The sequence below is a fragment of the Brassica rapa genome, chromosome A03 (genome assembly GCF_000309985.2).
Source record: "Brassica rapa cultivar Chiifu-401-42 chromosome A03, CAAS_Brap_v3.01, whole genome shotgun sequence".
NCBI classification, from domain to species: Eukaryota; Viridiplantae; Streptophyta; class Magnoliopsida; order Brassicales; family Brassicaceae; genus Brassica; species Brassica rapa.
Window position 1 is genome coordinate 10,136,979 of NC_024797.2, and position 20,002 is coordinate 10,156,980.

The following is a 20,002-nucleotide window of genomic DNA, read 5'->3' on the forward strand; positions in this document are numbered from 1 at the left end:
ATAAGAGTTACATACGCGAAAAAACATGAGCTTACTTTGAAGATCAAAAGCTTATATCTACAAAATAATTGACCAAAAAAAAACTACATAAGAAAAACCAAGTGAAAATGGCCAATAAAATGGGAATGCCTCACAATGGCAGTCACTTAAAACATGTTTAGTTGTTTGGGTGCTTAATTCAAACACTTCCATCATTTTGTTGAGAATTTGAAATCTCATTTTCCAAACTACTCTAAAATCAATTACTAAATTCATTTGTATGGTTACTATTTTCTTACATTTAATCATTCAACACTGCACACCCTCTCTAAAGCGTTGAATCGGTTGAATTTGGACCAAGATTCTCAGTTTAAAAACAAGAGAGTAACAAGGCTACTAGTTTTGATAATCTAGGCTTAAAAGAGACAAAGCTACCATAAGCTAGAGTAGAGTCTTTGAACAAAAGAATCATCAGGACAGAGAGATTTGAAACACAAAACATCTACAAAATAAACTAAGAATCAGAGTCGTCCTCTGGATCCTCCACTGATGATTCCGCGCCCTCTTCTTCTCCTCCTCCTCCTCCTCCTCCTCCCACTGCATTCAATCAAACGTAATGATCTCAACGACAACAAACCATGTGAAGCAAAAAAAACTAAGAAACAAACCACAAAAAGGAAGAAAGATCAAACCTTCGAGTTCTATTTCCCTAAGAATAGCATTAAACTGGTTCCTCAACTCGCGCAGTTCCACAAGAGCTCGTTGAATCCGCTGAATGAGATGAAACTCCGCCGGTGGAGCTGCGTCGGCGGCGACAACCACCGGCCGGCGCTGAGCAGTCGAAGGAGGAGCTTCGTTGTGTAAAGGAGGGTCGACAACAACTGGTTTTTGGACAGCATCAATGTCTTCCATCTAACCAACAAACAACAAAAAGACAAAATTAAAAAAAAAAAACAAAAGGCGTAAACTTTCAGACAGACACCAAAGAACAAAACCACAAGTAAAGTGATCCAAAGGTGGAAGCTTTCAGACAGACCAAACAAGTAAAAGTGATCGACTTTCATCAAGACAAACCGTTTACGTATCATAAAATCAATTCCAAATCAGATTTTGACAATGCATTTAGGTAGGTGAGATGACACACGAAGAGAACCGATGGAGACGGAGAGAGAAGGAAGGTTTACCGGAGACGGTGTGATTAGCGGTTTGCGGGAGGTTTTGAGCGGTGGAGATGGTCGCAGTCGCAGAGATGTCGCGAGTGTGAAGGAGAGACGGATTCGACTGTTGAGTGTCCTTGGACAGATTGAAGATGATGGCCACGGGGTTTCAATCAAGGTTTTCTCGATTAAATAATAACAAAAAATCAAATTCCAAACCGAAGTGAACCGTACCAACCCGGTTTGATTTTTATTTTAAACGTCTATTTTGTACCGGAGCTGTATATTTTTTTTGTCATCCACAATACAATACAGACTAATACTGACTCTGTAAACCAAATCAGAGCTGTATTTATTGGAAAAAAAAAATGAAATGATTTTTTTTTGACACCGATAAATGATTTTTTTTGTTCCAATGGTTGATTAAAAGTTTAATACTTTTATAATTTCAAGTATGAGATTCGAATTTGAGAGAATGAGATTTATGATCAAAACGATAGATAGATTAAAATAATTTTACACACGAGTTTTAAACGTAAATCTTTGTAAGAACACATAAAACCATTTATATAAATTTTCATAATTTGTAATAAAATAAAAAATTTAGTGTTAAATTTTTTAAAAACAAGATATAAAGTTGAAACTGATAAGTTTTTCTATAAGTTTAATGTAATGGTCAGGAGAAGAATTTTCCCACCTAACAAACAAATAATACAAGTCTCATAGTGCATAACAACAACCTTGGGTTACTGTGTATATAAAGAATCTCTACTAATAAAAGGGAGCTTTTGAGGCTCCATAGGGCGTCCACATCAGCGAAAAAAATTTCTCCCGAAAAATGACACGTGGCATAAAATATAGTTTTATATTTTAATATTAATTATTTTCGAAAATTGTAAAAAATATGTAAACATACAGCATTAAAAAATGGAAAAACTACATTAAACATATGTAAGATTACTATTTTTCATTTAAAAAAAAAGACGGCTTATCTCCATAATGTAACATTACCGTTTTATAAAAAAAAACAAAAAACATTATATATAATTTCTCTACTAATAAAAGGGAGCTTTTGAGGCTCCATAGGGCGTCCACATCAGCGAAAAAAATTTCTCCCGAAAAATGACACGTGGCATAAAATATAGTTTTATATTTTAATATTAATTATTTTCGAAAATTGTAAAAAATATGTAAACATACAGCATTAAAAAATGGAAAAACTACATTAAACATATGTAAGATTACTATTTTTCATTTAAAAAAAAGACGGCTTATCTCCATAATGTAACATTACCGTTTTATAAAAAAAAACAAAAAACATTATATATAATTTCGAAAATAATAAATATATGTAAAACATACAACATAAAAATAGAAATACTACATTAAACATAAATATCTCTACTAATAAAAAGGAGCTTTTGAGGCTCCATAGGGCGTCCACATCAGCGAAAAAAATTTCTCCCGAAAAATGACACGTGGCATAAAATATAGTTTTATATTTTAATATTAATTATTTTCGAAAATTGTAAAAAATATGTAAACATACAGCATTAAAAAATGGAAAAACTACATTAAACATATGTAAGATTACTATTTTTCATTTAGAAAAAAGACGGCTTATCTCCATAATGTAACATTACCGTTTTATAAAAAAAAACAAAAAACATTATATATAATTTCGAAAATAACAAATATATGTAAAACATACAACATAAAAATGGAAATACTACATTAAACATAAATATGTTTGACTATTTGTCCAAGTTCTTCTATTAAACATTGCCGTTTTACATTAAAAATAGAAAAATACGTAAAGATTTAAACATCTATCTTAAAATATAAAATATATACATTAACTAAATATAAAGTATAAAAAAGAGAAATACTCAATATATAAAAAATAAATAATAAGTAAATATTATAAATATATAAATATACGAATTATATATACAATAATAAGTAAATGCACAATTTTTTAAAAATGGAAAGAGTATATTAAATATTAAACATCTATCTTAAAATGTAAAATATAGATATTAAGTAAATAGAAAATATAAAAAAAGAAATACTCAACTTAAAAACAATGGAAAAAGTATATTAAGATTTAAACATCTATCTTAAAATGTAAAATATATATATTACGCAAATAGAAAGTATAAGAAAAGGAAATACACAATTTAAAAAAATGGAAAAAGTACATTAGTATTTAAACATCTATCTTAAAATGTAAATCAATCTTAAAATATAAAATTATTAGTAAATAGAAAGTATAAGAAATAAAAATACACAATATAAAGAAAAATAAATAATAAGTAAATATATAATATAATCTCGAAAGATGACACATGGCATTAAAATATAGTTTTACATTTTAATATTATTTATTTTCGAAAATTATAAAAAATATGTAAACATACAGCATAAAAAAATGTAAAAACTACATTAAACATATGTAAGATTACTATTTTTCACTTAAAAAAAAGACGGTTTATCTCCATAAGGTAACATTACCGTTTTATAAAAAAAACAAAAAACATTATATATAATTTTGAAAATAATAAATATATGTAAAACATACAACATAAAAATGGAAATACTACATTAAACATATGTAAGATTACCATTTTATATTTTTATTTTAAGAAAATAATATGTAAACATACAACATAAGATTACCATTTTTCACTAAAAAAAGACGGCTTATCTCAATAATGTAACATTTCTATTTTGTAAAAAACAAATTTAACAAGAATATGTAAACTTAAATTTAAAAATAACAATAATATGTAAACATACAACATAAAAAAATGGAAAAACTACATTAAACATATGTAAGATTACCATTGTTCACTAAGTTATCTTCATAATATAACATTACCATTTTACTCCATAGGGCGTCCACATCAGCGAAAAAAATTTCTCCCGAAAATGACACATGGCATAAAATATAGTTTTATATTTTAATATTAATTATTTTCGAAAATTGTAAAAAATATGTAAACATACAGCATTAAAAAATGGAAAAACTACATTAAACATATGTAAGATTACTATTTTTCATTTAAAAAAAAGACGGCTTATCTCCATAATGTAACATTACCGTTTTATAAAAAAAAACAAAAAACATTATATATAATTTCGAAAATAATAAATATATGTAAAACATACAACATAAAAATAGAAATACTACATTAAACATAAATATCTCTACTAATAAAAAGGAGCTTTTTAGGCTCCATAGGGCGTCCACATCAGCGAAAAAAATTTCTCCCGAAAAATGACACGTGGCATAAAATATAGTTTTATATTTTAATATTAATTATTTTCGAAAATTATAAAAAATATGTAAACATACAGCATTAAAAAATGGAAAAACTACATTAAACATATGTAAGATTACTATTTTTCATTTAAAAAAAAGACGGCTTATCTCCATAATGTTACATTACCGTTTTATAAAAAAAACAAAAAACATTATATATAATTTCGAAAATAACAAATATATGTAAAACATACAACATAAAAATGGAAATACTACATTAAACATAAATATGTTTGACTATTTGTCCAAGTTCTTCTATTAAACATTGCCGTTTTACATTAAAAATAGAAAAATACGTAAAGATTTAAACATCTATCTTAAAATATAAAATATATACATTAACTAAATATAAAGTATAAAAAAGAGAAATACTCAATATATAAAAAATAAATAATAAGTAAATATTATAAATATATAAATATACGAATTATATATACAATAATAAGTAAATGCACAATTTTTTAAAAATGGAAAGAGTATATTAAATATTAAACATCTATCTTAAAATGTAAAATATAGATATTAAGTAAATAGAAAATATAAGAAAAAGAAATACTCAACTTAAAAACAATGGAAAAAGTATATTAAGATTTAAACATCTATCTTAAAATGTAAAATATATATATTACGCAAATAGAAAGTATAAGAAAAGGAAATACACAATTTAAAAAAATGGAAAAAGTACATTAGTATTTAAACATCTATCTTAAAATGTAAATCAATCTTAAAATATAAAATTATTAGTAAATAGAAAGTATAAGAAATAAAAATACACAATATAAAGAAAAATAAATAATAAGTAAATATATAATATAATCTCGAAAGATGACACATGGCATTAAAATATAGTTTTACATTTTAATATTATTTATTTTCGAAAATTCTAAAAAATATGTAAACATACAGCATAAAAAAATGTAAAAACTACATTAAACATATGTAAGATTACTATTTTTCACTTAAAAAAAAGACGGTTTATATCCATAAGGTAACATTACCGTTTTATAAAAAAAACAAAAAACATTATATATAATTTTGAAAATAATAAATATATGTAAAACATACAACATAAAAATGGAAATACTACATTAAACATATGTAAGATTACCATTTTATATTTTTATTTTAAGAAAATAATATGTAAACATACAACATAAGATTACCATTTTTCACTAAAAAAAAGACGGCTTATCTCAATAATGTAACATTTCTATTTTGTAAAAAAAAAATTTATATAATTTCGAAAATAATAAATAATATGTAAACATACAACATAAAAATGGAAATACTACATTAAACATATGTAAAATTACCATTTTACATTTAAAAATAACAATAATATGTAAACATACAACATAAAAAAATGGAAAAACTACATTAAACATATGTAAGATTACCATTGTTCACTAAAAAACGGGTTATCTTCATAATATAACATTACCATTTTATTAAAAAAAAAACATAAATATAACTATTTAACTATTTGTCCAAGTTCTTTTATTAAACATTGTCGTTTTACATTAAAAATAGAAAAATACGTAAAGATTTAAACATCTATCTTAAAATATAAAATATAGACATTAACTAAATATAAAGTATAAGAAAGAGAAATACTCAATCTATAGAAAAATAAATAATAAGTAAATATTATAAATATATAAATATACGAATTATATATACAATAATAAGTAAATGCACAATTTTAAAAAAATGGAAAGAGTACATTAAATATTAAACATCTATCTTAAAATGTAAAATATAGATATTAAGTAAATAGAAAGTATAAGAAAAGGAAATACACAATTTAAAAAAATGGAAAAAATACATTAGTATTTAAACATCTATCTTAAAATGTAAATCAATCTTAAAATATAAAATTATTAGTAAATAAAAAGTATAAGAAATAGAAATACACAATATAAAGAAAAATAAATAATAAGTAAATATATAATATAAGTGAATACCAAAGCTTTTGAGGCTCCATAGGGCGTCCACATCAGCGAAAAAAATTTCTCCCGAAAAATGACACGTGGCATAAAATATAGTTTTATATTTTAATATTAATTATTTTCGAAAATTGTAAAAAATATGTAAACATACAGCATTAAAAAATGGAAAAACTACATTAAACATATGTAAGATTACTATTTTTCATTTAAAAAAAAGACGGCTTATCTCCATAATGTAACATTACCGTTTTATAAAAAAAAACAAAAAACATTATATATAATTTCGAAAATAACAAATATATGTAAAAAATACAACATAAAAATGGAAATACTACATTAAACATAAATATGTTTGACTATTTGTCCAAGTTCTTCTATTAAACATTGCCGTTTTACATTAAAAATAGAAAAATACGTAAAGATTTAAACATCTATCTGAAAATATAAAATATATACATTAACTAAATATAAAGTATAAAAAAAGAGAAATACTCAATATATAAAAAATAAATAATAAGTAAATATTATAAATATATAAATATACGAATTATATATACAATAATAAGTAAATGCACAATTTTTTAAAAATGGAAAGAGTATATTAAATATTAAACATCTATCTTAAAATGTAAAATATAGATATTAAGTAAATAGAAAATATAAGAAAAAGAAATACTCAACTTAAAAACAATGGAAAAAGTATATTAAGATTTAAACATCTATCTTAAAATGTAAAATATATATATTACGCAAATAGAAAGTATAAGAAAAGGAAATACACAATTTAAAAAAATGGAAAAAGTACATTAGTATTTAAACATCTATCTTAAAATGTAAATCAATCTTAAAATATAAAATTATTAGTAAATAGAAAGTATAAGAAATAAAAATACACAATATAAAGAAAAATAAATAATAAGTAAATATATAATATAATCTCGAAAGATGACACATGGCATTAAAATATAGTTTTATATTTTAATATTATTTATTTTCGAAAATTATAAAAAATATGTAAACATACAGGATAAAAAAATGTAAAAACTACATTAAACATATGTAAGATTACTATTTTTCACTTAAAAAAAGACGGTTTATCTCCATAAGGTAACATTACCGTTTTATAAAAAAAACAAAAAACATTATATATAATTTTGAAAATAATAAATATATGTAAAACATACAACATAAAAATGGAAATACTACATTAAACATATGTAAGATTACCATTTTATATTTTTATTTTAAGAAAATAATATGTAAACATACATCATAAAAAATGAAAAAACTACATTAAACATATGTAAGATTACCATTTTTCACTAAAAAAAAGACGGCTTATCTCAATAATGTAACATTTCTATTTTGTAAAAAACAAATTTATATAATTTCGAAAATAATAAATAATATGTAAACATACAACATAAAAATGGAAATACTACATTAAACATATGTAAAATTACCATTTTACATTTAAAAATAACAATAATATGTAAACATACAACATAAAAAAATGGAAAAACTACATTAAACATATGTAAGATTACCATTGTTCACTAAAAAAACGGGTTATCTTCATAATATAACATTACCATTTTATTAAAAAAAAAACATAAATATAACTATTTAACTATTTGTCTAAGTTCTTTTATTAAACATTGTCGTTTTACATTAAAAATAGAAAAATACGTAAAGATTTAAACATCTATCTTAAAATATAAAATATAGACATTAACTAAATATAAAGTATAAGAAAGAGAAATACTCAATCTATAGAAAAATAAATAATAAGTAAATATTATAAATATATAAATATACGAATTATATATACAATAATAAGTAAATGCACAATTTTAAAAAAATGGAAAGAGTACATTAAATATTAAACATCTATCTTAAAATGTAAAATATAGATATTAAGTAAATAGAAAGTATAAGAAAAGGAAATACACAATTTAAAAAAATGGAAAAATACATTAGTATTTAAACATCTATCTTAAAATGTAAATCAATCTTAAAATATAAAATTATTAGTAAATAAAAAGTATAAGAAATAGAAATACACAATATAAAGAAAAATAAATAATAAGTAAATATATAATATAAGTGAATACCAAATTAAAAAAAATGGGAAATTACACTAAGATTTAAAAATATATATTAAAATTTAAAATATAGATATTACGTAAATAGAAAGTATAACAAATGGAAATATACAATTTAAAAAAATGGAAAACATACATTAAGATTTAAACATCTATCTTAAAATGTAAAATAGAGATATTAAGTAAATTAAAAGTACAAGAAATGGAAATACATATACATGAAAATAAATAATAAGTAAATAATGTAAATATATAATATATGAATTATATATGTAATAATAAGTAAATACACAATTTTTTTAAAAATGGAAAAAGTTCATCAAGCATTAAACATCTATCTTAAAATGTAAAATATATAATATAAGTAAATACACAATTTAAAAAATGGAAAAAGTACATTAATATTTAAATATCTATTTAAAAATATAAAATATAGATATTACGTAAATAAAAATATAAGAAATGGAAATAAACATTTTAAAACATGGAAAAAGTACATTAAGATTTAAGCATCTATCTTAAAATGTACTTCTATCTTAAAATGGTAGTAAATTATATAAAAATGGAAATACCACATTAAACAAAAAAAAATAAAAAAGTATAGTTTTACATCAAGAAAGTCTCTATAAAACTCATTATTCCATCCACATCAACCTCACACTATTAAGGAAAATTTCAAAACACTCGAGCAAAAAAATGGTTTCACTATCAACTCTTGCCGTCCCAGAAACCTTTAATGACCTTGAATGAAATTTTTTATAACAACAAACTTTTTGTTAGGTGGATTCATTGTTGGAAAACCCGCAACTTCCAAAAGCCAAACTTATTCGTGGGAATTGAATTGCTTTTCATAGACTCTAAGGTATTCTTACAAATTCAAATTAATCTAATCTATAATTTTATTGTTAATATTCATACTAACTCTTTCATGATCAAACCATTTCAGTTAATAACCATTCAAGATTTCAAGCGTTTATCCCGAAACACTTCCTTCCTCGCCGAATCAGGTATTGGTTCATGTTAGTTTAGTATTGTTTTTGGTTTACTAACCGGTTTAGGATGGTCCTATTGTAAATATAATTTAAGTTGGTTTAGAATATATTATGTTTAAAATAACTTAAATTAAATAATAATAATATTATGCTTAAAATATAATTTTAGAGAGTTTTCAAATATAGTTTACAAAACATTATAGGTGATGAATTTAATTTATTAAATTCGTTTATTACTTAAAACTAAGTTTTTAAAAAACATACTGAGTTATAAATATCAATGATGGATTGGTGAGTATAACATGAAGACAAAAATATAAATATCTGATTTTCAAGATAAGAAATTCAGCTTTTATTTAGATACTCAATATATAATATCTTAAATTATGTTTTAAAAAATATACATAATTTATATATATAGATTAATTTTCCAAACTTAAACTATTATATTATATATGAATAATATTTTTAAATAAAAATAATTTCTGATTTAAAATAAAAATAAAAACAACAAATGTTTATTTTCAAATAATGGATGTAATTTACATTATACTATCATTTAACAAGTATTAGATACGTTTTGATATATCATTATTTTCTATTTCCAGAAAATAATAAATTGTTAAACATCAATATCATCTAGGTTAAGTATACGAACAACAAAAATTCAAACATCACAAAAAATATTTACATAACCATTATAATACAATAATTTAATCAAAAATACAATTAAAAAAATATTAAAAAGAATAGTTATATACTTAATATTTTAAAATAAAAGATATTTTTGCTAAAATTGTACTTACCTGGCTAAGGAGATCGACCATCTTTTTACGCATCGATCGAATGTTGAGCATGTGGTCGATCCAAAAATACTCTGCAGTTTAATAAAATCTCTAAAACATTTATTCCAACACTCAAAAGATAGTTTTGCTAAATATGATAACTAGATAGCCAATAAAATTACAAAAAGATATTTAAATAGTAAAAAATATGTTAATTTAACGTGTTAAAATTTAAAAATAAATGTTAATTATGACATGCAGTTTAACATTTATATAAATATAAATCATAGCCTAAATATAAATAATTTAACAACTTAAATTAGAAAAAAATAAAAATCCCGGGCGTAGCCCGGGTTAATCCCTAGTGATATAAATGTCAATCCTGGATGCAACCAGAGACCAAAGAATATATAAAACTGTATGTAAGATTTTCATCAACTCAATGATATTACACTATAGAGTCAACGCGTTTCTCACTTGCAAGACCCAAAGTGCAAACTGCATCACCCACAGCCTCGCTTCCACAGAGAAGCCTTCAAGCCACACCTTCAACCACTGCACCAACGACTTCTTCTGTGACCACTTCGCCTCCAAAACCGCTTCAGAAGACACTTTCCCAACGATCAAGAACGACTCAAGAGACGACCCTTTCACCAGCTCATTGTTGACCGACCTGAGACAGTCGTTGGTCTTCAGCATCAGAAGAATCACACGTGGCAGCCTCCTCAGAAGCTCAGAGATTTGAGGGAAGTACTGTGAAGCATACATCTGCAGCTCTGACCTGTCTTCTGTAGTGCCTTTGATGACCAAATGATCCGCTGATGTGTTAATGACTTGCTTCCACGGTCTCATTGTGAGAATCCCCGCGAAAAGGACGTAGAGACCTCTCCAGCTCCTAGCTTGGCACTGTGTTGTTTTATGGCGTTAGCATCTGAGAAGACCAGGGCTTTCCATAGTGAAGCGTAGTTGAATCTTGTGTCGAAGTCAAGCTCCTTGTATAAGCCATGGTCAAGAAGCACCAGCTGTGGTTTTTGCTTGCCGTATATGTTTCTTTTACCAGAAGGACGAACGATCAAGTTGGCAGCGTGTGGATCACAATGCACAAAGCCGTGTTTAAACATCATCTCTGCAAATGTTTGACTCACCTGCAAAAAGAAGAGCTTAGCGGTTATCAAAAAGATATAATTAAAAGATCAAAAGGTGGGAGAGCTTACTAGCTTTGAGACTTCATAGGGCTGGATCCCAAGCTTTTTGATCTTAGCAACATCATTGACTTGAGCACCGTCCATGAACTCCATAGTCAAGAGCTTAGAGGAGCTCAAGTTCCAATAGACTGTTGGTGCATAGACATACTCTGCAATATGGGGAGACATCTTCCTAAAATTATCCAGACATTTCTCACTGTTTTTCGCCTCTACCAAAAAATCTAGTTCCTGATCAAAGAATACATTTAATAAAGAAAACACAAAAGAAACAAGCTATTAAAACATCAAACCAGTGACAGATAAAAAAACTTTATGACCACATACACTGATTAATAGTGAAAGCCATCAGAAACTATTGCAAGAAGATGCATGTTGAAAGATGGATATAAACATATGGAAGCTAACTATCTTATGATATGAATCAGCTAAAGAGACTAACCTTTGGTAAGCTTTCACTCATTTCATCTAGCAACCACCTGCGTACATGAGGCAGTATAATAAGAGACATGAACTATGAATTGTGTGTCTAGAGGAGATGAGAAAGAGACTGCACCTGTAGTCAAATGATGGGAATATCCGGTGCAAGGTGTTCACAATAACTCCAACAGCTGCAGTATCTGCTGCTGCAGTGTCTGTCATATGCGCATGCTGAACCTGCAGAAAAACAAATTCAAAATAACAAATAGAGTGAGTACAAAAACACTAAAGACTTGTTGCTTGGCATCATATAAAGGTAAGATAGTTCCATTAAGGACCTTGACAGCGACTTTTTCCCCACCATGGGTGCGAGCAACATGAACTTGAGCAAGGGAAGCACTTGCAATAGGAACAGGGTCAAATTCAGCAAACACCTGCAGATAAAAATACCATAGCCAAATTAAAAAACAAAGAGATGCATTCATAAATGAAGCGCTAAGTATGATTAAGAGTGCATACTTTGTCTGGCGTCTCTCCAACCTCTTTCTTGAAAACCTCACATACTTGCTCATACGAAGAAACAGGGCATTTGTTCAACATAGACTCCCTCATAGTATGAACATACTCCTCAGGCACAAGATAATCCTTGAAACATTAAAAAAAAGTAAAGCTTTACATCCAAGCAACTTTACAGAAGAAACAACATTCTTTAATCCTCTCAATGGTACATAAAGAGCATAGCTTTGACATACTAATTGTCCTATATGCTGGCCGAGTTTGATATAGATTCCTCCATTTTTGAAACAGAGCTCTTGAAGCTTTTGAGCTGACCTTAAGTGGACTTCATGTTTGACCTTAGCCTTCTCACTGCTTCCCTCAGCCAAACCGGACAAGGAGTATTCATAATCTATCACACAACACAACACAAACCACAATATACATAATGTTAACTTCTTAGGTACCAAAGTAACATTTGCTTTCTAAAGGAATCACATTGCCTAAAGGTCAAATCAAACCAATCTCAATTCACAAATTAACTCAATTGATCAAAAGGGCACTGCAGGCAATACAAATTATGTAAGAAAGTTTGTTTTTTTTTTTAAATATAATTTTTGTCTTACCGAAAGCGATGGAGGCGGCGGTTACGGTGTTGCGGAAGAGGCGGGGAGGGATGTTGGTGCAGAGCTTGAGAGTTCTAGATGGGTCTTCGGAAGAAGCAATGAAGGCGGCGCCGGAACCAGCGCATACGGCGGAACCAACAAGGAGGAGCTTTGTACGGAGGGCTCTTGCCGCCATGGAAGAATCACGCACCCCCCAAGGTAGATGATCCGACAAGACTAACTAAATTTGCGTTGATCTGTTTTGTCGTTAAGAGCGACCCGAGTCTTGCTTATTATGGGCTTCAGTTACTGGGCCATTAATGGGTCTCACGGTTAACAGATCATACGAAAATATAGGTATAATTCGGGTTCGTGGACCGGGTTAGAATTTTAATTGTTAGATGACTCGAAATGGATTTTGTGGGTTCGTCCTATACATTAATTTTAGTTATGATTTTTTATCCATTTTACTGAAAAATAATGACTATACTTAGGAAATTAATTATTATTATCATATCTTTTATGCTTAATTATATATAAATTAAATATCAGATAAAAATATATTTAGTTGTTTGAAGAATTTAAACTTAACAGTCATAAGTTGAGGCACGGCTCTTGAACAATTTGAAATGTCTAATTAAAAACCCGTTTACATTTTGACAAAAAAATATACACCCGTTTACATTAAACAGAAAACGAGGAAAAAAGTTCGAAAAGATTGTTTTTTTCAAGTTGTTTTAAACGTTTGAAAATGTTCAGGTTGCTAATAGTGCCACTAATTATGGACTTGGTGTATATTCAATGGATAGAAACATTATAGGCGTAGAGTGCATGTTTTTGGTGAGTTGAGATGGCTTGACTTTGGGTTAATGTCACTCTATCTTTACTCCCGGTCAGTTTCGTTGGCCTATTCTTGACTTTCAATGCCGTCATATTTGTTATTTCTTTCTTATTTTTTGTCTGGTTATTTTTATTCGTGAAAATTCATTATTTGGTTGGTCCTACGTTTTTAGTTTTCAACTCCATGCCCATGTTCATGCTCATGCATATATAGTGTAGTATCATCATCTATTATTGAGCCGCGAAACTGACCGTTGTTGTGTAAAAGCAAACAAACAACTATAATATTCACCAGTTTACTAATTTGGCAATGTAATTTGACAAGCAAATTCATATGCACGATCTGAATTAGTTTGATAAAATATAGACGACAAAAACAAAAGGAAGACTGATGAGAAAACGCAATCATGTATTTATTCGTTTCCTGGCTTTTATTTGGTAGCATTAGACGAGAAAAATGTTGAAGATCTCAATCAACACAAAAAGTATAGAAAATAGCCTTGAGATACGTTCGGCCAATAAAATGGCATGTGGTCACATGTAAGCTAAATTCGGTCGGTTCCTCTATTCCCGTTTATGTTTGTGTCAACGAGTCTCGGTTCATTTTACTCAGCGGTCGAGGATGGGACTAACTTTATTCTTACAATAACGTTTTAATACAATAATAACAATTTTTTTTATAAGAAAAAGACAACCATTGTGAAAAAGATAACCATTGTGTTTTTACCAACAAAAAAAAAAAAGATAACCATTGTGACATTTCTAAAGTATTCAACTACGTTTTGGTTTTACTTTTTACAAATGAAAACAAGAGGGAATTACGGAATGTTCCAACTATTGAGAAACTTCTATACTTCACGTTATTTAGGTATTACAGTTGTTTTTTTTTTTTTTGCCACTGGAATAATATTAAACAAAGTCAAATTTACAACAGAAATCCAGAAGAAAGGCCATAGACCAACAACAAAACAAGGCCCAAGAATGGGCAAACTTAAGGACCACGAGGCCCAAACAAAGCCCGGTCACCAAAGGCCCGAAGGGAAGGAGATGGATCAGCTCGACCTCATCCACACGTTGGAACCTAAGCGTGGGAGGGACACGAACCCGCTGGTCAAGCCGCCACAGAACTTCGCCGGCCGGAAAGTCATCAACGGAGGCTCTAATCGGCATGTTCCACCGGAAACACACCGGAAACAGGAACCCGGAATTAGAGACACCACTAACGACGAGAGGAACTTAGCACAACACCGACAGAATAGATCTTCGCCGGAAGCTCTTAAACCACCGGAAACCAAGAGGGTGAAGGAAGCTCCAAGAAACAGAACCTCCCAAAATCACCAAACCATATTAACGCTGTCGATCTAGACAAGGACAGATCTATGCTTTATAAACGGGATTCAATTGCATGTCCTCAATCACAGAAGATTGATGATAGAATGAATCTTAAAGCTCAAAAGCATAGATCAGGCAAGAAGAAAACAAATCCGAGATTAACCCGGAGCAAAGCCGGCCGAAACCACCGGAGGGGAAGGTGGATCGCCAGAGTCAAAAGCCGGCGACCACATCCTGAGAAAGGATGAGCCCCAGAGTCAAAAGCCGCACAATCCATCCCTTGAAAGGCAAACGGATGTCGGAGACGATCCTGACGGAAGGGAAGCTGACCGCCGTACACGAACCGGCATCAAGCGAAGACACCGACTCTCATCTCAATCTCCTCCCTGTGAAAAGTATGAAAGAGAGAACAGAGAGGGGAGAGAGAGAGCCCTCTATGCTTTGTTATATCTGAACATTACGAACACTACAATTTCATTTTAATAAGTCACAGTCAGTTCTTGACTAGTCAAAGGACCGAATGACCAAGGAAGTTTCTTTCAGCATCTTGGTCTTGGCCTATGATGTTCTCACGTATCGCATTTTAATTTGTCACATATAAAAATATCACCAGAACATATATAGAAAACTAAAAATTTCATAGTACCCACATATTCCATGCGCATCGTAATTATTCATGTTAAAGGAAAATATCTTACTATAATTTTTCGTTTTTTTTTTGTTTCTATTTAGCAAACTTTACCATATATTGGTTTTCATGGTATTCTAGTAACATGCGATCCAACTACTTCTTACTATTAACTGAAAGACATTCCAAACTTGGATCATCCATTCTAAAGTACTAAATTCATTTTTCTCAAAAAATCAAAAGTAACCAATCAACCCATAAAACATATCAAAAATGTTTAAGAAAAAGATTTTTTCCTATAGTTTTATAATATTGTATTTATCTAGCAAACTTTTCCATATAATTTTATGGTATATAATCCAATAATTCTATATCCGTTTAAATATTTTACAAAGTCCATGCTAATCCGATAATTCTATATTCATTTTAACTTTTCCAAAAGTCCAACGAGAAAATCACCATTATAAAAATGAATAACATACTAGTATATATCTGAGCATCATCCTCAACGTCATCGTCACTTTCAATCGTCCCACCTTTTAAAACCCCCTTAAAAGTCTCCGAACACCTTCTCTCTAAAACAAATCCTCTCTCTCTCTCTCTGATCTGATTCGATATGGGTTTTAGCAAAGAAGAGATTAGCAAAAGCACAAGGTTCTGGTCTTCCCTATGGAGAGGCATCAAAACTGTATTCGTTCTGTTCACAATGTTCCTCTCTTTCCTCCTCGTCTCTGCTCCGATCTTCCTCGCCGTCGCCGACGCTCTCCTCCCTTCCGCCCTCCTCCACCGCCTCTCCTCGCCAGCGAATCTCTCTTCTCATCTCACCAACTACGATTTCCGTCACTCCCTCATCGATATTCCATTAATCTCCATCGTTAGATCCGCCGTTATACTCTGTAAGTAAAAAACTCAAACTTTTCAAAAGCCAATGACTCTGTTTCTAAATACTCTGTTTCTGAATACTCTGTTTCGTACATTTTTTTCGTAAAGTTAGAGCCTTTTTGGAACACAGAAACTGAAAAGACTTGTGGTTTTGTTGAACCTTCGTGTAACAGGTGTTTACGGGCTTTGCGACGGACCCAAGCTGTCGAGAGGTCCGTATCTGACAATAACGATGATTTGCTCTGTTTCCTCTCTGATCTACGTTTCGTTAAAAGCGGCGTTTGTGTTCGGCGAGCCGGCGAACGGAGACGGCGGAGGTAGTTACTTCAGAGCGGCGGAAGTGGCTCTGTTTCTCTGCTCGTCGGTTTTAGCCATCGGTCACATAGTTGTGGCGTATAGAACAAGTTGTAAAGAGAGGAGAAAGCTCCTCGTCTTCAAAATCGACATTGAAGCCGTAAGTCTTCTTCCTCAGCCGTTACAGATATTTACTGTTTTATTTTATTTTAATTCAAGTTTTTATCATTGTTATTGATTACACTGAAAGATAGGGTCAGTATAATACCAAGTTGCATTATTTTCAAATCTAGGATGAATTATATTTTAGATTTTACCTGCACTGTGATGTGAATCCTAATCAGAGTAGTCAGAGATAGCATGTGGAAGCAATAGTCAAATGTTTATAAAGTATTTTTGAAAATTACATTTGACTCATTTGGCCCTTATGGGATTCTAGAAACTCAAGGATGTATATCATTTTTATAGATGTTAGTTAGGAAAACACTCTACTACATTTCAAACTATATTCATATTGTAGGTGTTGTTGAAATGACCTAAAACTTAATGTATAAATACAGTTAGAAACAAAAAGTAATATTTTATCTTTAATCAGTATATAATTATATAAACAAATATCTATTCTATAAAAATAAAACTCTTTAAATCAATTTTATAAATTAGAAAATATCACATATGTATGTTATTTTATAGAGTTTTACTGTACTTGTTTAGAAGGATGTGAATTTTCACTCGGGTCAAAATAAAACTCACTAAAAGAAAACAAAATTGAAATTGAATTAGAATCTCATGTGAAAACCGTGTGCAATGCAATTTAAACCAATTTTCTTGGTCTTCTTTTTCTTAATTAAAAATGAATCTATATATAATCCGACATGACACCTCACGCATGCTTCATGATTTATTCTCATAGAGACAATATTCCCAATCTCCTTTTCGTACTCAAATTAAAATACTTATTAAACTGTCAAGTTATTACTAATTAATAATTATCATATGGGTAGGGCTCATGTGTGTTTTGAATATCCATTTTTTTCAGGTTTCTGCATGTAAAAACGTATACCCGAGATACCAAAAGATCCTCCAACAAGAGAGGCTCAAGTAGAAACGTATATCAAGAGGCTCAACACTACTTGTAAATATACCTATATACACACATGACACGTACCGTTAAATATGTAAATATAAAAATATACGACGTCTAAATGTAGCTTCTTCACTGCCTTTCGGTCAACTTCTTCGCTTTCAAGTTTTCAGGTAACCAAACCTTATCTCATCCTTTTCATTTCTTGCTTATCTAATAATAATGTAACTTTTCTTTTGGATTATTTCAAAAAAAAAAACTTTTCTTTGGATAAGAATGATCTCTTTGAGGGTTCATATTGTTGTAACTTAGTGTTATTTAGTTGAGAAGACACATATGATGTACATATCATATAGCCAACTTGCTATAGCCGTTTTGCTGATAGTGTTGTTTATCATCTTTTTCTTTTTTTTCTTTTTTTTTGTTAACAGGCAGATCCAAAGGATAGTCTGTAAAGGCGGGAGGAACAGATAGAGAGTGGAGAGCTAACATCACCTAATGATCTTCTATTCTTATTTAATGTAAGACAACTCCGATGAAATGGCAGTTGTTAGCCTTAATATTAGATTAGTTAGGAAGATTTGTATATAATATAGTTTTGTTTGTTTTTGTACTAACCTAGAGTTCATCAATGAGAAAAGAAGCCCAAGGCATCTTTTTCTTATTTCTCTCCTCTGTGTATTGTCTGGAACTTTTTGGTTTTAATACGTGTTTTGTAATTGTAAAAAGATGTGTTATGTCCGCGTGATTGCCTTTATGCGTCATCAAATTTCTAAAATAATCTTAAAGCAACCTTTTGACGATCATATACTTATTTTACACCCTAGATATTTACATTATTTAAAGGTATCTCAATCTATTTTATTTTCTATCAACAAAAGATAATCTCAATCTATTCATTAATAACTGAATAAGAAAGTCTTCATGAAACTTTTTTTTGAATCCTTATCGTTATTCTAACATCCTGTTGCAAAAGACCATGCCATTTCTAAACTAACCTTACCGAGTACAGTGAGAAATGGACACGATTTGTTTTGATGTGTAGGGTACTCTCGATTGTCAGTCGACTGATGCGCTTTTCATAAGTGGGCTTCAAAGAGAAAACTTTAACGGGGACCAAAATCTTTCTTTTTTGTGAAATCGACAGAAGAGAACATTAGAAACAAAGTAAACCTTAAATGGAGACACCAACCAAATTTAGAACCAAATAGAAAAGTGCAACGTCATAGCTAGAACACAGAGACCACAACCACAAAAAAAATAAAGGCGAAGACACCAATCACAGAATACGCCTTAAAAAGAACAGCCAATGGGTCGTAGATAGGGTTGTTAAAATGGGCTTTTCCCAATAGGGTTAGCCCAGCCCGCCTCTGATTTCCTAACCCTAAACCTGTTATTATTTGTTTGGGTTAAATCAGGGCCGTCTATAATGAAACACGGGCTAACCCTAAACCCGTCATTTTTTTTTAATGAAAACAAAAGTTAACTAAACGACGTCGTAGTCACCATCTCTTTGCTGCTGCGATTCAGAAACCAGAAACGAGATCCCAATCGCCTCTCACCATCTCATCTCTAGCTGACGACGAACTAAATTGCCTCTCACCGTCACGACGCCGTCACGACGAACCCAATCGTCTCGCCGACGACGAACGCATCTGTTTCATCGGGTTTGTAAATCTGAGACTGATGTTATGATCTTTATGATGTTAGTATGATGCTTGTTGATTTATTGAGATTACTCTTCTATCTGCTTCAGGGAAGTAATCCCTTGGATTTCAATTTTGGTATTGCAACTCTTTAAGCAGATTACTTATGGGTTTTTTGTACTTTGCGTCATTTTGCTTCTTCATAGGTGTTCTTTGTGGGTTTTTTGAATAATATAACTTGTGTTCTTTGTGGGTTTTACGTTGTGGGTTTTTTTGTACTTC

The 20,002-nt window shown here is 29.4% G+C and overlaps 3 protein-coding genes across 3 annotated transcripts; 1 reads left to right on the forward strand and 2 right to left on the reverse strand.

Moving 5' to 3' along the window:
- Window positions 1-308: 308 nt before the first annotated feature.
- On the reverse strand, window positions 309-1,293 carry LOC103857904. Its single transcript, XM_009135159.3, has 3 exons — window positions 1,164-1,293; window positions 672-891; window positions 309-576 (listed from the first exon to the last, which is right to left on the reverse strand). Exons 2-3 carry the CDS (start codon window positions 889-891, stop codon window positions 494-496), a joined length of 303 nt encoding a protein of 100 aa, XP_009133407.1. The 5' UTR covers window positions 1,164-1,293; the 3' UTR covers window positions 309-493.
- LOC103857905 (putative ABC1 protein At2g40090) lies at window positions 321-14,521 on the reverse strand. The gene is given in 12 exon segments (XM_009135160.3): window positions 321-576; window positions 672-891; window positions 1,164-1,902; window positions 10,659-11,176; window positions 11,179-11,437; window positions 11,507-11,725; window positions 11,937-11,973; window positions 12,051-12,151; window positions 12,253-12,348; window positions 12,434-12,559; window positions 12,667-12,821; window positions 13,036-14,521. Coding segments are annotated over 9 exon segments (1,599 nt in total). The 5' UTR covers window positions 13,211-14,521; the 3' UTR covers window positions 321-576; window positions 672-891; window positions 1,164-1,902; window positions 10,659-10,745.
- A 306-nt stretch (window positions 14,522-14,827) lies between these two features.
- On the forward strand, window positions 14,828-18,866 carry LOC103857906. Its single transcript, XM_009135161.3, has 4 exons — window positions 14,828-16,710; window positions 16,870-17,150; window positions 18,030-18,247; window positions 18,506-18,866. Exons 1-3 carry the CDS (start codon window positions 16,431-16,433, stop codon window positions 18,093-18,095), a joined length of 627 nt encoding a protein of 208 aa, XP_009133409.1. The 5' UTR covers window positions 14,828-16,430; the 3' UTR covers window positions 18,096-18,247; window positions 18,506-18,866.
- The last annotated feature ends 1,136 nt before the right edge of the window (window positions 18,867-20,002 follow it).